Source organism: Melanerpes formicivorus, unplaced genomic scaffold (assembly GCF_026170545.1).
Source record: "Melanerpes formicivorus ecotype bairdi unplaced genomic scaffold, bMelFor1.0.p_v2 SCAF_1, whole genome shotgun sequence".
In the NCBI taxonomy this organism is placed as follows: domain Eukaryota; kingdom Metazoa; phylum Chordata; class Aves; order Piciformes; family Picidae; genus Melanerpes; species Melanerpes formicivorus.
In genome coordinates this window covers 56,487,629-56,504,765 of record NW_027142353.1, presented here as the reverse complement: position 1 = coordinate 56,504,765, position 17,137 = coordinate 56,487,629, and the positions used below count along the sequence as shown (strand labels likewise).

At 45.2% G+C, this 17,137-nt stretch overlaps 1 protein-coding gene across 1 annotated transcript; it reads left to right on the top strand.

Moving 5' to 3' along the window:
- The first annotated feature begins 2,105 nt into the window (after positions 1 to 2,105).
- Positions 2,106 to 15,837, top strand: IL17D (interleukin 17D). The gene is made up of 3 exons (XM_068144229.1): positions 2,106 to 2,130; positions 2,268 to 2,557; positions 13,738 to 15,837. The coding sequence occupies exons 1-3, from the start codon at positions 2,116 to 2,118 to the stop codon at positions 14,051 to 14,053; spliced, it is 621 nt and encodes a 206-aa protein (XP_068000330.1). The 5' UTR covers positions 2,106 to 2,115; the 3' UTR covers positions 14,054 to 15,837.
- The last annotated feature ends 1,300 nt before the right edge of the window (positions 15,838 to 17,137 follow it).

Sequence of the window (17,137 nt, the reverse complement as noted above, 5' to 3'; positions counted from 1 at the left end):
CATTCGTCATTGGAATGTGCTGCCCAGGGAGGTGGTGGAGTCACCGTCCCCGGAGGCGTTCAAAGGGGATTGGACGTGGCACTTGGTGCCATGGTCTAGTCATGGGGTCTGTGTTGATAGGTTGGACTCGATGATCCTCGAGGTCCTTTCCACTGTGATACTGTGAATTTCTTATGATTCAGATGTCTCTGGGGTAGACAACCAACATGGCACTCTTCCACTTCCCCTGTAATGGCATCTCATTTGCTGCCCTTCCATGACTGCCCCTATTGTTTGTAACTATACTGTCCAGATGAGACTCAAAGCCTTAAAATCAGTGGTAACTTAATATCTGTGCTGTTGTTCCTTCTGATCTGATTTTTTGAGGCAGACCTCTTCCAGAAATGCGTATAAAAGAAGTGCATACAACTCATGTTTTGCAAAGCCAAGTGTGACACCCTCATGCCACTTCATGGCATTGAGAAAAGACAGTTTATCACAGGAAGAGTAATACAGTAAAGTCATGTTGCCATGCATATCAGTCAAAGGTGCTGAAGTAACACAAGGCCAGGTGCAGTGTAGAGCGCATGGGGTTACACTGGGCTGGGCTACATGGACAGCTTCATTGCCCCAGTCTGTCAACTGAAGATATGACTGCAAAGGAGTTTTGAATTCAATCCTTCCTGATAGTCAAAACTTGATTAAAATCCCATACAGTTAAAGGTTAAGATACCAGTGATGACTAAGTGTTGTGGCCAAACCCAGCACAGTAAGGTACCAAATCCACTGCAAATCACAGTTACACTACAAACTCAATGACAGTTCAGAAACCATGAAATCAAGTTACTACATCTCACTATGAATGCCTGGTCATTCTGTTCCAATTCCAGCCTGATTGGTGAAGCTGGTTTCTTGCATTTATGTGGTACCAAAGCTGAGGTTTCACACTCCTTCACTATTTTCCCTTATTCCTGATTAGTGTTTTCACATTTAACTATCCTCATACTAAAGGCCTCAACAGAGGCTTAATTCTTGTGCACCAAATACCCAAGTGAGAAATTCTAAAGGCTGTTTTTTAGTGAAAAGCATTCCAATGGACCACGTCTTTTATGACACAGAATATGAGATGCTGATTTTTGTGGGCGCTGCCAGAGACCTGATTATATTGCATTATGTGTCTGCTAAAAATACTGGTAAACCAGCACAGAATGGAGGGAGAAGTCAATAGAGGTGAGACTCCTCTCAATCTCATCTAGGTATGTGTGATGCAAGTTTCTCACTTTCTTAAGTAGGATTTCTTTCTAGTCAGCAGGAGTCATGTTGCAGTGGATGTCTGATTTAATCCACCTCAACAGAAAGTATGTATGGATGAGGCCTCTTAGAGACAGCTCAGAGCTGACTCATGTTCACCAGCTCCAGCAGATGCTACCGGGAGCTGGGCACATTGGAGATATTGTAACTCCTACAAGGATGGATGCCAATTGTTCCAAAGTGACTGAAGGAGTTTGGACTGCAGCAGTCACCTACTCTGCTGCAGTTACATAGCCAGAGTTGTGCTATTTTCAGGTGTAAATCCTCACATTTTCCCTCAGCCTTGACACGCTGGCTCTAACCGGGCCAAGAGCATCCTGGCTCTGCTTCAATCTTGTGTTCTGGCCCAGTGGGTCCCATTCGAGGCTCAGGGGCTCTATGGGCCTGAAGAGAGCCATGGCATCTCGGTGCCATGGTTGTCGTGGAAGGGAGCACTCGGCTCCTCACAGAGCAGAGGGCACGGGGCGCGTCGAGCACCCCTCTTAGGGCTGCAGGAGAGTCGGACGGAGCGCTCCGCGGGACTGCCGCGGCCGCGTCCCGGCGCAGGACAGCGACTGGTGGCAGATCGAACCCTCCTGTGCTTGTGGGGCTGTTCCCGGTATCTGGGGGCAGTGGGGCCGTACCGAGTGCGGAACCGGCCAGGTCCCGGCGCCGAGCGCTCGCCCCCTCCGTGAGCGCCTAAAATGTTCCTGGCATGCGAGGCCAGGGGAGATGCAGTGAGGAGCGGGGCACTTTTCCAACAGCTCCTCCGCTGAGAGAGTCAGTGGCACGGCGCGGCTCCGCAGCCCGCCGCTTTCCTCGGCTTCCTCGAACAGTCCGACCGCCATGCAACGAGGCAGGGTAAGGGACTGAGGGCTGGGCACTGGGCAGGGCGGGCCGGGGGCAGTGGCCCATCGCCCGGGCCGGGGGCTTCGGGGCGCGGTGGGTGGAAGGGCGTGCGCCCGGCCCCAGCCCCGCTGACGGCGCCGTCGTTGCAGGTGCTGGCGGCGCTGCTGTGCGCGGCGCTGCTCCCGCTCCGCACGGAATCAGCCAAGGCGCCCAAGCGGCCGGCGCGGACCCGGACCTGCGGCGAGCGACCCGAGGAGCTGCTGGAGCAGCTGTACGGGCGGCTGGCGGCGGGCATGCTCAGCGCCTTCCACCACACCCTGCAGCCCGAGCCGCCGGGCCGCCACCACAACGCCAGCTGCCCGGCCGGGGGCCGGCCGGCCGGCGACAAGAGGTTCCGGCTCCCCGTCAACCTGCGCAGCGCCTCTCCGTGGGCTTACAGGTGACTCTGGGCCGCCGGGGGATAGGGTGAGGGGTCCGAAGCGGTGCCAGGGTCCCGGAGGGTTGAGAACAGCTGATTCCCGTGTATGGGGACCCTTCGTGACACCCCTGCCCGGGGCTTTCAGCGCTTTTCCTCGCGCAGCCCTGAGGCTGGTGCGGAAGGCGCCAAAGCTGAGGGATGCTGAGGGAAAGGTGTTAAAGCAGAGGTTTAAATAGGCAGAGATAAGGTTAATATGTAAAAGCAGCTTGTGCGACGAATAAGGCTAGTGGGCAAAATGATAAGTGAAAAATGTATGAGGTGGAACGGGATGAGAGATGGAGCACACATACATATCCACCCACCCAGAAGCACAGACTACCCCTCAAAAAGTCACTCTGGCCAATTTTCATATGTGAAGTTCACTTAAGAGGACTCCCAGCAAAGGATCATAACCAGGAAAGGCCCTTCTGACTATTGTAGCATCCCCAAGAGGGGCCCAGAAGCTTGCTTTCCCTGAGAGGTGACTCCAGACACTGCTGGTTTCTAAAATGTATAGGAGTCCAGTGTGTGTTCTTGGCACTTCAGCTGCTGCAAACACTCTCAAGGGCCTGCTGTTCCATTTGCTGTAGCAGCATAGGCAAGGAATGAGTACTGCAGTTTTCTACATCTGTGTTTTCAACCTAGGCTTTGTAAACTCCCTCCCCTGAGGTGGAATGGTAGCCGATAGACAATTTTTAAGGGGGCATAAACATAACTAAAGTAAATTGCTGTTGGGCTGGTTAATACACGCAAAATGGTCTGCACTTCTAAAGGGGGCTTTGGAAAAAACTTGGAAACATTGATCTAGAACACTAAACCCAGGGTATCATCACATTCTTACTATCAAGTCTTCTGGTAGTTTTGTCTGAATAAGTCTGACAAGATTTGGGTTTTTTTTCAGCTTTCTGTAAAGGCACTGCAGATACAGGAAGCTAACACATGCACAGACTTAAAAGCAACTGACTTTCTTGCTGCTTTGTGCATGTTGTCCTTTGTATATACCTTGATGGCCGTGATTGTGTGTTCAGCAAACTTGAATATCTCCTTGTTAGTGATCTCCAATAAACATTTCTTTTGTGGCATGGTTTTTGCCCACTTTTAGTTTAGAACTAATCCTGCTTGAGGTTAAAAACCGTAAGCCTTTCGTAAACAAAAGTATTTTTAGAAACAGTATTTTTAGTAATGCATTTTCTGAAAGCAGGCTGAGGATGGTTTAAGCTACCTAAGCATGCAAAAAAAAACTAAGTATGATGAACAGAACACCCACCGTGAGGCTCAGGTGTTTTTCACACTGGGTTTGACAAATACTGGTGCTATCAGAAAATTGTTCTTCCGGTCTGAAAACAGTGCCTTCCATGCTCACACCTTGTTGGGCAGGTATGTATTTTCAGCTGGAGCTTTGTATAGGCTTTTACTTCGTAACAGAGAACCAGCTGCTGTTTGGGGCCTGGCTTACAAAATGTTCATTCTGAAACAGTAAATCCACTGTACTTTCCATCAAAATGTTTTCCAGCAGACAAGTAGCCATTAGCATACATGCAATTTGATGGAAAAAAATAAAACCGATTACACTGTTAAAGGCCAAATCTAACATTATTTTTAGGGGGGAAATTATTTCTCCAAGATGAAGAGGCCTGAGTACATTGTCTGTTTAACAGAGTTCATTTACCGTTTCTTCTTGGTTGCGTTTTTCCTGCATTGTGTGCAGTGAGGCAGAAACAGACATTGTAAGATGTGCGACAGAAATGTAAAGGACAAAATCGCTCATTATGAGAAGTAAGGAGCATTTTGCTATTACAGCCTGCTGGTTCATAGATTTTGAAGCAAGGTAACAGCATTATGAAGATCTGGTCTGATCTGTGGTGTTCACCCTGTTAGCCAGGAAGCAGCCCTACCCCACTCTCCATTAAAGGTTGCAAGTAATGTGCCATACGTCTTGTCAGTCATTAACTAATTCCTCTTATATGATCCAGCCTTTTATTTTCCATGGCTGGGGTATTAATGTGAAAAACTGTATAAAACTCTCTTCTGTAACACAGTTTTCTTGACAAGCTTACTTACATTTAACTCTTTTGATCTTTCCTTATGAATTGCTCCTAATTCATTGCCATCTCCTGAACTGCCTTCTGAATCACCAGAGCTCCAGTAGTGGCTGCCCAGAAATGACTTCAACGTGGGCAGCCTGTCTTTTACACTCTGATGGGGCACCCCTCAAAGCATGAATTTGACTATTTGAAGCTTGCATCAAGATGCCTGCCCTGCTTCAGTGTGTCTCACAGATATCCTGCTCCCCAACTTCTTTCCTGCCCCTAAAGAGTTACAGTGCAATTGATTTCTGCTCTGTCCATACAGGGTCTTGTTTCTTGACCTGCATTTTAATGTCTGAGATGTCTCTTGCTGTTTCTCTGTCTTCATTTGAGCTGCAGCAATTCCCATTGTTACCATCTGCAGATTTCATTAACATACTGTTTATGCTCCCTACTCCAGGTCATTAATAATAAAGATATTAAGTCTGGCTCTACTTAACCTTCCCCTGCGTATCTCCCTAGGCACCTGTTCCCAGCTGTTTAACACTGCTTCTTGTAATTCTTCTGCTCAGATGACTCTTTGGTTCAAGTTAACTGACTGTTTTCATATCAGCATTTGTGAGTAAGAACCAAATATATTACTTAAAGATCTCTAACTTTCACCCTTCTGCATTGTATACACCCAAGCTTATTTCTGTTTAATCATGGAGGAATTAATTGACTCAATTAATTGACCCATGTGGCTTCTTTTCTTGTCTTTATTCTGTGCTTGCTATTTATTTGCTGTTACTTGGTCTTTGATTTGGTTACACAAAAGTCAAGACTGACATCATTTTTTGGCTTGCCACAACTCAGGAATTGCACATGGATTGTACCACAGATCCATCTGGTCCACGATCCTGCTGCTGGCAGCAACCAACAGGTGGTATTTGAAGCAAAAAGTCAGGGGAAAAATGTTAGTTCATCTGCCTGATACTGAAATTCCATCCTGATGGCCACAGGAGATCAGTATATAACTCAGGGCACAAAATTTAATCACCCAAAATCTTTACTCTGCAGAGCTATAAAGAGACAGCAGAGGTCCCCGAAGTCAGTTGAGTGTAGTGAAACCTTGAGCATGCTGGATTTGCTCAGCACTTCAGGAAGTTAGTCTAAGAATTACCCAGGCTTTTTAAAAAAACAGAGCCAGTGGCAGAAGCTCTTCCATGTAACCATCATGCCGTGAAATCATCAGGCTGACTCTGTGCTGAGTTGCGACATCTGTCCCCATGAGTTGCTTGTCCCTTTTGGCAGTATTACATGGTCAGTCAGTGAAATCCAGAAAGCCTGTTTGTACAGTGAGGTACAGGCAAGGGCCATGGTCCTTTGACTGTTGCTATGGTTGACAGTTGCTCCACAAGAATTAGTGACTGTCCAGTTCTGGGCCCCTCAGTTTAAGGAGGACATTGAGACACTTGAATGTGTCCAGAGAAGGGCAGCAAGGGTGGGGAGAGGCCTTGAACACAAGCCCTATGAGGAGAGGCTGAGGGAGCTGGGATTGTTTAGCCTGGAGAAGAGGAGGCTCAGGGGTGACCTCATTGCCCCCTACAACTACCTGAAAGGTGGTTGTAGCCAGGAAGGCGTTGGTCTCTTCTCCCAGGCAACCAGCACCAGAACAAGAGGACACAGTCTCAAGATGCGCCAGGGGAAGTTTAGGCTCGAGGTGAGGAGGAAGTTCTTCACTGAGAGAGTCATTCGTCATTGGAATGTGCTGCCCAGGGAAGTGGTGGAGTCACCATCCCTGGAGGTGTTCAAGAGGAGACTGGACGTGGCACTTGGTGCCATGGTCTAGTCATGAGGTCTGTGTTGATAGGTTGGACTCTATGATCCTCAAGGTCTCTTCCAACCTTAGCGACACTGTGATACTGTGAATAAACCCTTGCCAACAGCACGGGATGGGTGTTGAAGTTCGGAGAAGCTGTATGCATGGTGAATCTTTACCGAGGCAGGCTCAGACTCAGAGATGCACAGAGAAGTTGCTCATGAACCAGAGCCATGATAAAAAGAATTAATTGTAAATGTATGCCTAAACATTTGCAGGGCATGTCATAAAGCCCAGAGTAATGCTTGAAAAATCTGACCCCACTGAAGGCAGCAGCACTTTTACAGGTACTGTTGGCTTGTGGTTCCATTCATGGTGCACAGGTGCCACTCATGAATTAGCTGTATACATCAGCTCTACTTTTATTCTCTGTTGTCTTAAGGCCATAATAGCATTCATGGCAAGTTTGCAGGTATACATTCAGAGTCTTCAGCAAACACACTTCTGCATGAATTTGGCAGAAATTCTTTATATGTATTCAAGAGGTCCTTCCTGTTTCTGAATTTGCATATCTTATGGCTTCTGTGTGTGTCTCTCTGGGGCCTAATGCTGCATTTACTAAGGGTTAATTTGCAGAGATTCAGCTTTTACTGCCAGTGTTGATTTGATCATGAAATCCCACGTTAGGTACTCCCTCTCTTAAATATTGCCCAGCTTGTTTTTCTCTGCTTTTCAAAAAAACAGTTTTGAGTTTATAAGCATCTGTGGTTTAGTGCTCATCTACATAAAATCTTCATAAAAGTAATACAGACAAGTCCTTTTTTTTTTCACTGAGAAAGCCAACCTTGTCTGCAGTGCTTTTGGGGAAAAAAAAAAAGTCATACAAGAGGGTTTTTCTTTAAGTAATACCCCAGTGACTTTCAAGAACCTTATCCAAAACATTATCACTTGTTATTAGTGAAAACTCCTACGTGTGGCACAGTGTGCACATCCCAAAGAGGCAGCCAAGGGAAAGAATACAAGTGGATGCAAAACTCTTCTCTTTTTTATGTGAGTACATGTTTGCACAGCTCTTCAGAACACCACAGTTAGCACTAGGCTGTTTTATGCCAGCACCATACTTAGAAGCTGTACATAAAACAAGCTAAACATAATGTGAACTAAAGAACACCTGCTATAGAGAAATAAATGTCTTGCCAAGAGGGAAAAAAAAAGTTGTTAGCTCTTAAACCTGTAAGTATTTCAGAGTGTGAAGTAAAGGGATGATGACCTGCTTATTAGACTTCTGATAACATCCAGCTGTTAGCCAAGTGCTAACTGATTTTTCTGAAGAGTCAGCTGTATCAGCCTGCCCCAGCACAGCACCTGACCCACTTGATTTAGTCTTGTAAACTATGAACTGGTAGTATTATTAAAAATATTACACATGAAAGTAGCAGTACAAGACAGATGAAGTCTTTGCAAGAGCTTTGCTTCTGAGAGAAACCTTTCTCTTGAGTTTCCAGGCTCAGTATGTAAATGCCAGGAAGTTTGTTTTTCACTGGGAGCCCTCAAAGCACTCACAGGGTCACAAGCAAAAGCAGCCTAGAACTACTCACACTTCATTAGCAGCTCCAGTTCAGTACAAACCTGCTTCTTGTTCCAGCAGATCAAAACAACACGGCCCAGCATAGCTCCTGTCATTTGTAAATCAGTAGTGCTGGTGAGGCAGGGTTAGTCCTACCTACTGGTAATCCAAGTTCACAGGACAGGGGCAACCCACATCAAAATGGCTGGGTTGTCTAGTTTGCAGCAGTGGCCACACCAAGTGACCACAAGGATGCAGGGGACACTTTGATCCCAGTAGAAAATTGCAGTCCTCTGATCCCCTGCCACTTTTCCCAGCTACTTCTGTTGTGTCCATCCCAGCTGGGTGCCTCTTTCACGATGTATAGGAAAAAGTCAGTGGGAGGACTGAGCATGCTTTCATCTGGTTAATTAACCTGATCAAACATGTTTGCTCTGTTCTAGGAGAAGACAAAAACATGACTTGTAGTGCTTGGAGTAACAGAGGTGCATCCAACTACAGCAGCTGAGGCTGTTGTCATTGTATGTGCAGAATGATTATGTTCAGTACATGTAAAGAGAGGGAGCATGCCATGCCCCTCACTGGATTACTGGGTTTGTAACAGCTGGGTTGCTGGTGTGTGTTAGTGGTTCAGACCTAAATCAGGCTGGGTTGCTGTCGGGACCTGACCTCAGAGAAAGGGTTTGCAGGAGGCTCTTTAGTGATACCTAAGGAGGGAGGTGAGGCAAAGTGACACCAAAAGGGCTAGAGTGGTTGGCAATATTTTATGTACAAGTTTGTGCAGATCACTTTGACCATACAGTGGTTCTTAAGGCAGGCAAGGTGATTACCTAAGGACAAACTACAGAGAGGGAGTGTGAGAGAGTGATTGAGGGGGAGAATAATAGAAGAGTGAGGAAAGATCAGAGGTAAGAGGAGAGAATGATCATCTCACTGGGTTCCAGTGTCATCCAGTGTGCCTGATGTGTTTTTGGTGGTGAGTGTGCATGCTGCCAATTTGTGGTGCTGCCTTGTATTCCTGAATTCCCTTTAATTCCCTGCCTAGGGGCAGCTGGCAGTGGTGTTCCCATAGCAGGGTAGATCACACTCTGCTTGTGTGATGGTGCAGGCACACTGGGACCCCAGTTTAGCTGAGTCATTCTTGAGGGGCCTGCTCATAGCATTGTGGTACAAAACAGCAAGTGCCCCCAGTGTGCTGGGTGCCTGCTGCTTCACCTTTGGTTGTGCAGGCAATGGCCTTGAACTGGCACAGATGTAGGCTCCCACGCAGTGCCTGAGCTACACTATACTGTTCAAGGAGTAGACTATCACCAATGCTTGAATACAAAGAAAGGGGAGCAGAGAAGCTGTATGAGAAAAACTTCTATGGTAGCAGAGAAACTGAAACAAACCTCTATGGCAATGTAGCTTCCACAGATGCCTATAAAGATAAAACATGAGGCTTCAGCTCAAAACTGTTGAGAAAGGTCACATAGCTAAAGATGCAAAACCTTGTATGTGGCTTCAAAATATAGTGACATTGGAGTCCAGCATTTAATGTGGCTCTGAGCAACCTGATCTAGTGTGAGGGGTCCCTGCCCATGACAGGGGGGTTGGCACTAGATGGTCCTTGAGGGCCATATCAACCTTAACAATTCCATGATTTGGTGCCATGGTTTAGTTGATTAGATGGTATAGGGTGATGGGTTGGACTTGGTGATCTGGAAGATCTTTTCCAACCTGGTTAATTCTATTCTAATATCAAGAGGAATTACTTAGAGCCTTCAGCCTCAAAGTTCTGGTCTGGATAAAAACCTACATCTGTATTTTGGCTCCGTTTTGGGTTTTGGATCCTCTGTGATTCCTTCCAATCCTCACACGATGGATTAGCAATATAAGAGGTTTGTCCATCAAAAGTGGAAAACCACACCACATGGTCCTTCCCAAAACTCATTTATACCTAATGTTTGCCATATGGGAATTTGGAAGGAAAAGCTTGTTGTAGAGCATGATTCCAGCGATGGTGTTCACTTGTTATTAGTGAAAACTCCTATGTTTGCATCCACAAGCATGTTCATGCTTTCCAGTAACATCATAAACCAGGTGCTAGAGATAACACAGTAGAGGAAATACCAATGACTTGACATATGGTGTTTTTAATAGACTACCACTGAAATCAATCACACCTGAGTTTGAACTGGGAAGGTATCAAGTAGAAAAGCCTGTATTCCACTTTCTTTCCTTCTGCTGGCTACCAGACATTTTCATAGACTCATAATCGTTAGGGTTGGAAGGGACCTCAAGGATCCTCTAGTTCCAACCCTGCTGCCATGGGCAGGGACACTTCACACTAGATCAGGTTGCCCAGAGCCACATCCAGCCTGGCCTTAAAAACCTCTAGGGATGGGGCCTCCACCACCCTCCCATTTCACTTTGGTGTGAGATCCTGTAACAGGAAAGTATTTCCTCAGGAAAGTAAGCAGGTATAAACAGGGCAGAGAAGCTTTGCAAAAAAAATAGCTGCAGCATCACAGATGTCTGGCTATGAGAGAACTGGTCAGATTCATCTGTGAGGAAAACAAAGTCCATTAAAAGACAATCCAGATTATATGGTCATTTCAACAAGAGCAGCAAAAATGCCTCTTTTCTTTGATATCAGGATAATCAAGTTTGTGTTTGGCTAAAGCCATGATGCCAAATTTGGTTTAACCTGATAAACTGATGGTACTTCTGAAAAGGGCAGCTCATTTCCGGCACTACCTGTAGCTGCTTGTTCACACTAGCCTGTTTGTGTAGGGCTCTGTGTACATGTGGCAAGACAGCTGAAGGACCAACATTCAGTTTTTGATGAGCTGAATGAATCTTGTGACCAGAAAAATATGAGCACCAACCTAAGGGGGTGAGTGACTGCCAGGCTGCCTGCTTTGGCAGGCAGATTTTTTTGGCCAAGAAATGCCTCTGCAGTCACAGCTTGAGGCTGACTTATGCTGCCTACTCCACAGCTGAAACCTCTTCTTATGTCAGAGACCACCTGAAAAGATAAAAGGCTATCATCATGAGACCTGGGGAAGTGGTACAAACCCAATTTAAGAATCACTTTAGATATATTACATTTTTCATAACTGGTTGTTTTGAAACGGCTATGGGGAAGGGCACAACTGTATACTCAATAGTTTGTATCATCCCATAAATAATGGGACAGGTATTGTATATATAATGGTATTTCCCATAAATAATGGGACAGGCATCAAGAACAGTGTGGCCAGCAGGAGCAGGGAGGTCATTCTGCCCCTGTACTCTGCACTGGTTAGGCCACACCTCGAGTACTGTGTCCATTTCTGGGCCCCTCAGTTCAGGAAGGACGTTGACTTGCTGGAAGAAGTCCAGAGAAGGGCAACAAAGTTGGTGAGGGGTTTGGAACACAAGCCCTATGAGGAGAGGCTGAGGGAGCTGGGGCTGCTTAGCCTGGAGAAGAGGAGACTCAGGGGCGACCTTATTGCTCTCTACAACTACCTGAAGGGAGGTTGTAGACAGGCAGAGGTTGGTCTCTTCTCCCAGGCAGCCAGCACCAGAAGAAGAGGACACAGTCTCAGGCTGTGCCAGGGGAGGTTCAGGCTGGAGGTCAGGAGGAAGTTTTACACAGAGAGAGTGATTGCCCATTGGAATGGGCTGCCTGTGGAGGTGGTGGAGTCACCATCATTAGAGGTGTTCAGGAGGAGACTTGATGGGGTGCTTGGTGCCATGGGTTAGTTGTTTAGGTGGGTTGGATTGGTTGAAGGGTTGGATGCGATGATCTTGAAGGTCTCTTCCAACCTGGTTTATTCCATTCCATTCCATTCCATGTATTCTTTTCTTATCTAGTTGCCCCATTTAATCTACTATGTGGTGGTCCTATTCTGATTCCAAGTAGAGGATGGTTTAAAATCCCAAGCAAGAGTTTTTACTGGTTTTGTAGCCCTTCACATCACAGTAAACGTCGCAGGCATTTTCTCTGCTATCAGATCTTTGGCTGTTACTCAGTTTTTTAGCCTTGGCTGCTATAATTTCCCATCCTAACATGAGTAACAATTGATTCAGTTTGCAAGAAGAAAATGTTCTGCCTCACTCTTAGGAAAACTTAACAAAAGGTGGTAAAATACTGCAACAGAGCCTCTGGGTGGGATGGGGATCATTTTGAGAGGTTTTTAGGAACAGGCTGGACAAACACAGGCAAATACATCTAAGCTTGCCTCAGGGAGACATTTGGACTAGGTGACCAATGCATCTTTATACTTTCTTCATGCCAGTAACAGCCCATAGGATACTTCTGCTGTGCACTGCATGTTGGTCTAACCATCTACTGTGTGAAAGTAGGAGCAGGAAAGGCAGAAAGTGTTTTATGTCACCTGGCAGGTCAGTAAATGCTTCTGATAACACACTTAGAGGCAGCATCCTCCTGAAGTTGTGATGGTCTCTGGAGGAGCAGTACAGAGAGGTTGGTGGTGTTTCTGGGCTGAACACTTCTCCAGCCAAAGAGAGCAGTCATCCCTCTCCAGCTGGGTAGCACAACCAGTGCAGAAGCAGGGCTAGTATTGCAGCAGTATGTGAGCAGGTGATCTGGAAGAAGTTCAAAGGTACAGAGAGAACAACTGGCACAGGAGTTAAGCATATTTAAAAAACCTTTTTCTGGAGTTGCAAACATTGTCTAGAATAATGACACACAGTTGTAATAAAGTGCAAGTTACAGCCATGCCCAGTGTAAGCAGGAAAAGTGGGTAAAGAACAAAGCAACAAATACATTGTCCCCACAAAAGGCAGCCTGGCTACAGACTCCAGTACATGTGGGCTTAGTCCTTATGTCAGAAAACAAACAGGCTTTATCAGCTTGTACTCTCTTTGCTAAGAACAACGGCTGTAGCTTAGCCAGGGTCTGTAAGACTTGAGACCAGAGTATAACATCTTTGTTTCTGCATCCAACAACATCCAGAGAGGAATGTTGAAAGTTGGACTTTATTGGTCCAAGCTGTGCTTTGGTTACAAGCTTTCCAGCTCCTGCTAATCAGGAATTTCCACCATTAATAAGGAAAAAGAAAAGGTCAAACTGTAAGAAGACAACAAAAATTGGAGTCTCTACTCTTGCAGTTTTGGGGCAATGCTTTACTTCAAAATGTAGCAGGTGAGGAGAGAAATGACATTAACTTTGCACTTTCCCTTACCGTGGGCAATGCAAATGTTACTCTTCTCTCATTAGAGGAAGAAAAATGGAGGTGAATTAGAGAAAGAAATACAGAGTTCTGCTTTCAGTGGGAAAGCACCTTTATAACCCCAAGTATTCTAGGGAGCAAAAAACTCCTGCAGAAGTAATAGTACAATTTAATTCTATTTAAACTACAACATTTTCAAACATCATGTCATAGCTTCAACAGTGATAATGTTAAGAGGGATTTGTAACGATTCTTGGAAAAGTCAAGGCAGATCAAAAGTCTGGAAGTGCCCAAGTGTCCTTTTTAATGCTCTGTTTACTCATTCAGTCCAAAATGCAAAACTTACTCTGCTTAAACCCCTGCCCTCACATTGTGGAACGGCAGTCACTGCATACTTCAGCATAGGACGTGAGCAGTCCTGTAAGTTCATATTCTTTACACTTCACAAATAAGAAGCCAGACAGCAGAAGCTAAGCTATTTTTCCTGGCAAAGACAACAAAAATATTATACAAGTGTTTACAGTCAAATCACATTATGGTAATGTTTTCCAGCTGGGTATATGTTTGGAGATGCTAACGAACCTTTATTATTTGCTTCCCTGTAGAATTTCCTATGATCCCACAAGATACCCTAAATACATTCCTGAAGCATACTGTCTGTGCAAAGGCTGTCTCATGGGGATCTTTGGCGAGGAGAACTTTCACTTCCGCAGCACCCCCGTGTACATGCCAACAGTCATCCTCCGCCGCACGTCGGCCTGCGCTGGGGGCCGCTATGTCTACACTGAAGATTATGTCACTATCCCAGTGGGCTGCACTTGTGTACCCGAGCCAGAAAAAGAAGCTGAAAGTGTAAATTCCAGCATTGATAAGCAAGAAATGAAGTTGCTGGTAAGCCAGAACAAGCCATCGTCAGAGTGAAGACAATATAAAGAGCTGTGTTACAGTATTGGCTTCGGATCATCATTTTACCACCTCAGGAAGCTGTGTTGCAGCAGCAAATACATTGACTTACTCATCTTTAATACTTAAGTTACTTCATTTTTAAGATGGAAAGTTTTGTCCAGTCATTCAGATCACTAGAGACAACAATTCACATTAAGAACTTTAGTTCATCTAAATGTTTGCTTCAAATTATAAAGTAGATTCTTTTTCTTTTTGGTTCTTTTTTTTTAGAGCAGAATATTTTATCCTTGCTTATTCACAGTAAGTTTTAGAAGATGATGTAACTGTAAAACACACTAGCTATTACTATAGCAGACTACCACTTGTAGATGGTTTTAAGGAATCTCTTATCCTCTACTTTTAAATACTCACATAAAATTCACATAGCTGCCATACCTGTACCAGTTAAAAGGATGATTTCTCAAGCTGGATAAGCCTACCTTATTTTACATCTTTCTACTCCAAGCAGTGTTCTTGGCTGTTGCATCTGTGACTATTCATACAGTACAGCAAGGAAGCTTTTGCTGAGTTTGAGTCATTCATGAAACAATGTTCCATTAGTTTGATTTTTTATTTTTAAGCTTGCCAAATTGCTAAGAGTACAAAGGTGTTGAGAAAAAGCATACCAGAGTATTGTGAAACTGCAGTGCACTTTTCTGATGTGGACTGAGGCTAATTACAGAGAAAATATTAATTACAGAAAACACAGCTTACCAGGAATTCTGTATTACATTCCACTCATCATTAACTGCTGAACTGTTTCTTGTGACAAACCTGTATGCTGTATAGTAGAAAGATGTTCTTCATGTTAGGAGAGGAGAGTCCCCTCCTTACAAAGTGCAAAGGATAGATGTCCCCTCCTAACAAAGTGCAAAGGATAGATGTCCCCTCCTAACAAAGTGCCAAGGATAGACGTCCCCTCCTAACAAAGTGCCAAGGATAGACATCCCCTCCTAACAAAGTGCCAAGGACAGACGTCCCCTCCTAACAAAGTGCCAAGGATAGACGTCCCCTCCTAACAAAGTACCAAGGATAGATGTCCCCTCCTAACAAAGTGCAAAGCATAGACTTCATCTCAGGTACACTGCAGAAGAGTAACCAGGCTAGATCTCAAATCCCACACAATTAGTGTTACTCATTTTTTCCCTGTGTAACAATCACCTGCAAAAGATGGTGGTCTGTGGAAGAGCACATCTCCTATCTTTGAAGCTTACAGGGATTTGGTGGCAAGTCCTAACTAGAAACTCATGGCACACAAACCCCTCACATTTCCAGGAAAAGAGAGTGAAGGTCAGCTCAATCTAGTGAATCAGGAATAACCAGGCACAGCTTGCATGGACAGAACTCCTCAGTCACCGGAGCTGACAGATCTCTGACTGCGCAGCAGAGAGTATCTTTTACAGTTGAAGGATCATGACTGCAGTATCATTACAGAAAGCAATAAAGACTGTGTACAGGAATGGATTTACTACATCAAGTCTCACTACTGGGATTAATTCATAGTGGAGAAAGTTCCTACACTACACAAAGACATGTTCCTTTGGAGTGTTGCTGGACGAAGAATGGAAAGACTATGAGTTAACCAGAATTAACAAGCTCAGTAGAGACATAGGACAGCTCCTTGTCTTGGTGCATAATTACTGGCTGTGCTCTTTATGACTCGGTCTGGTGTAACAGTATTCTTATAGTGCAATCTGTATAGCTTCTTACAAAGCCTAAAACAACTTTAAGAACTCCAAAAACCAATAAAAGATTCCCATCACAACGTCAGGTTGAAGTTTATAACCTCATTTCTTGTGCAGATGCTTTCCCATAATGCTGCTTGTCTTGAGATCTGTGTTTCCTCAAATTGTGGTGCTTCTACCTTAAGGAGGTTCTAAGGAGAGTTCAAAGGTTATAATGTGTTTATACTACTCAGAGAACAACTAATTGCCTAGCTGCTGCCAGCAATTAAAGGTAGTTAGGGGTTCCCTTGAGTATGTAAATACTTGGAGCAATTACATCTAATTTTCCTTCCTCCTAAAGTGGAAGAACTTTTCACCCTCTGAGAAGAGAGCAATGGTAGTCAAAGACAGATGGGCTCAAAAGGGAAGCAGGTCGACAAAGCCAGAGAAACACTGCATTTGATGCTGCTTCAACAGTTTAACCTCTTGCAGTTTCACAATTGTGTGGTTTTTCTCCGCCTGTGCACTGCAGACAGGGTGAAGATGGACTTTCAGACTCCACAGCATAGAAATCAAAGACTTGACAGTAAAAAGCAGTATGAAACCCTAAATAATAACAAAATGTCAAATCATGCAGCCCTCAACATTTAGTAACCACCCAGAAGATCTGCCAGCTAAAGTGTTTGGCTAAACACTGCCCTCCAGCAAAACTCATCTCTCTGTGCACACATTTGTCACACCAGCTGGTTTGCAACAAATTATTTACTACAGCACATGGATTGCCCCAAGGCAATCAAAAAAGGACTTCAAGGCTTTGGGAGAACTGGCTGAGGGGTCAGGGGCACAGGTAATTTTTTCATGAATACCCTTAGTTGCAGGAAAGAATACTGAAAGGAACAGGTCAGCAGCTGTAACTAACAAGTGGCTCAGAGGCTGGTGCCACCAAAAGAATTTTGGGTTTTTCGATCTTGGGGAACTTTCTATGGCACCAGGTCAGCAAGCAATAGATGGAGCGGAGTACATCTGTCCTGAGGGGGAGAAAGATCTTAGTAAGTTTGCAAATGACACCAGGCTAGGGGCAGGTGTCGATCTGTCAGAGGGTAGGAGAGCTCTGCAGAGGGACCTTGACAGGCTGGACAGATGGGCAGAGTCCAACGGCATGAGACTGAACACATCCAAGTGCTGGGTTCTGCACATTGGCCACAACAACCCCATGCAGTGCTACAGGCTGGAGGCAGAGTGGCTGGAGAGTGGCCAGGCAGAGAGGGACCTGGGGGTGCTGGTTGATAGTAGGCTGAACATGAGCCAGCAGAGTGCCCAGGTGGCCAAGGAGGCCGATCACATCCTGGCCTGCATCAAGAACAGTGTGGCCAGCAGGAGCAGGGAATTCATTGTG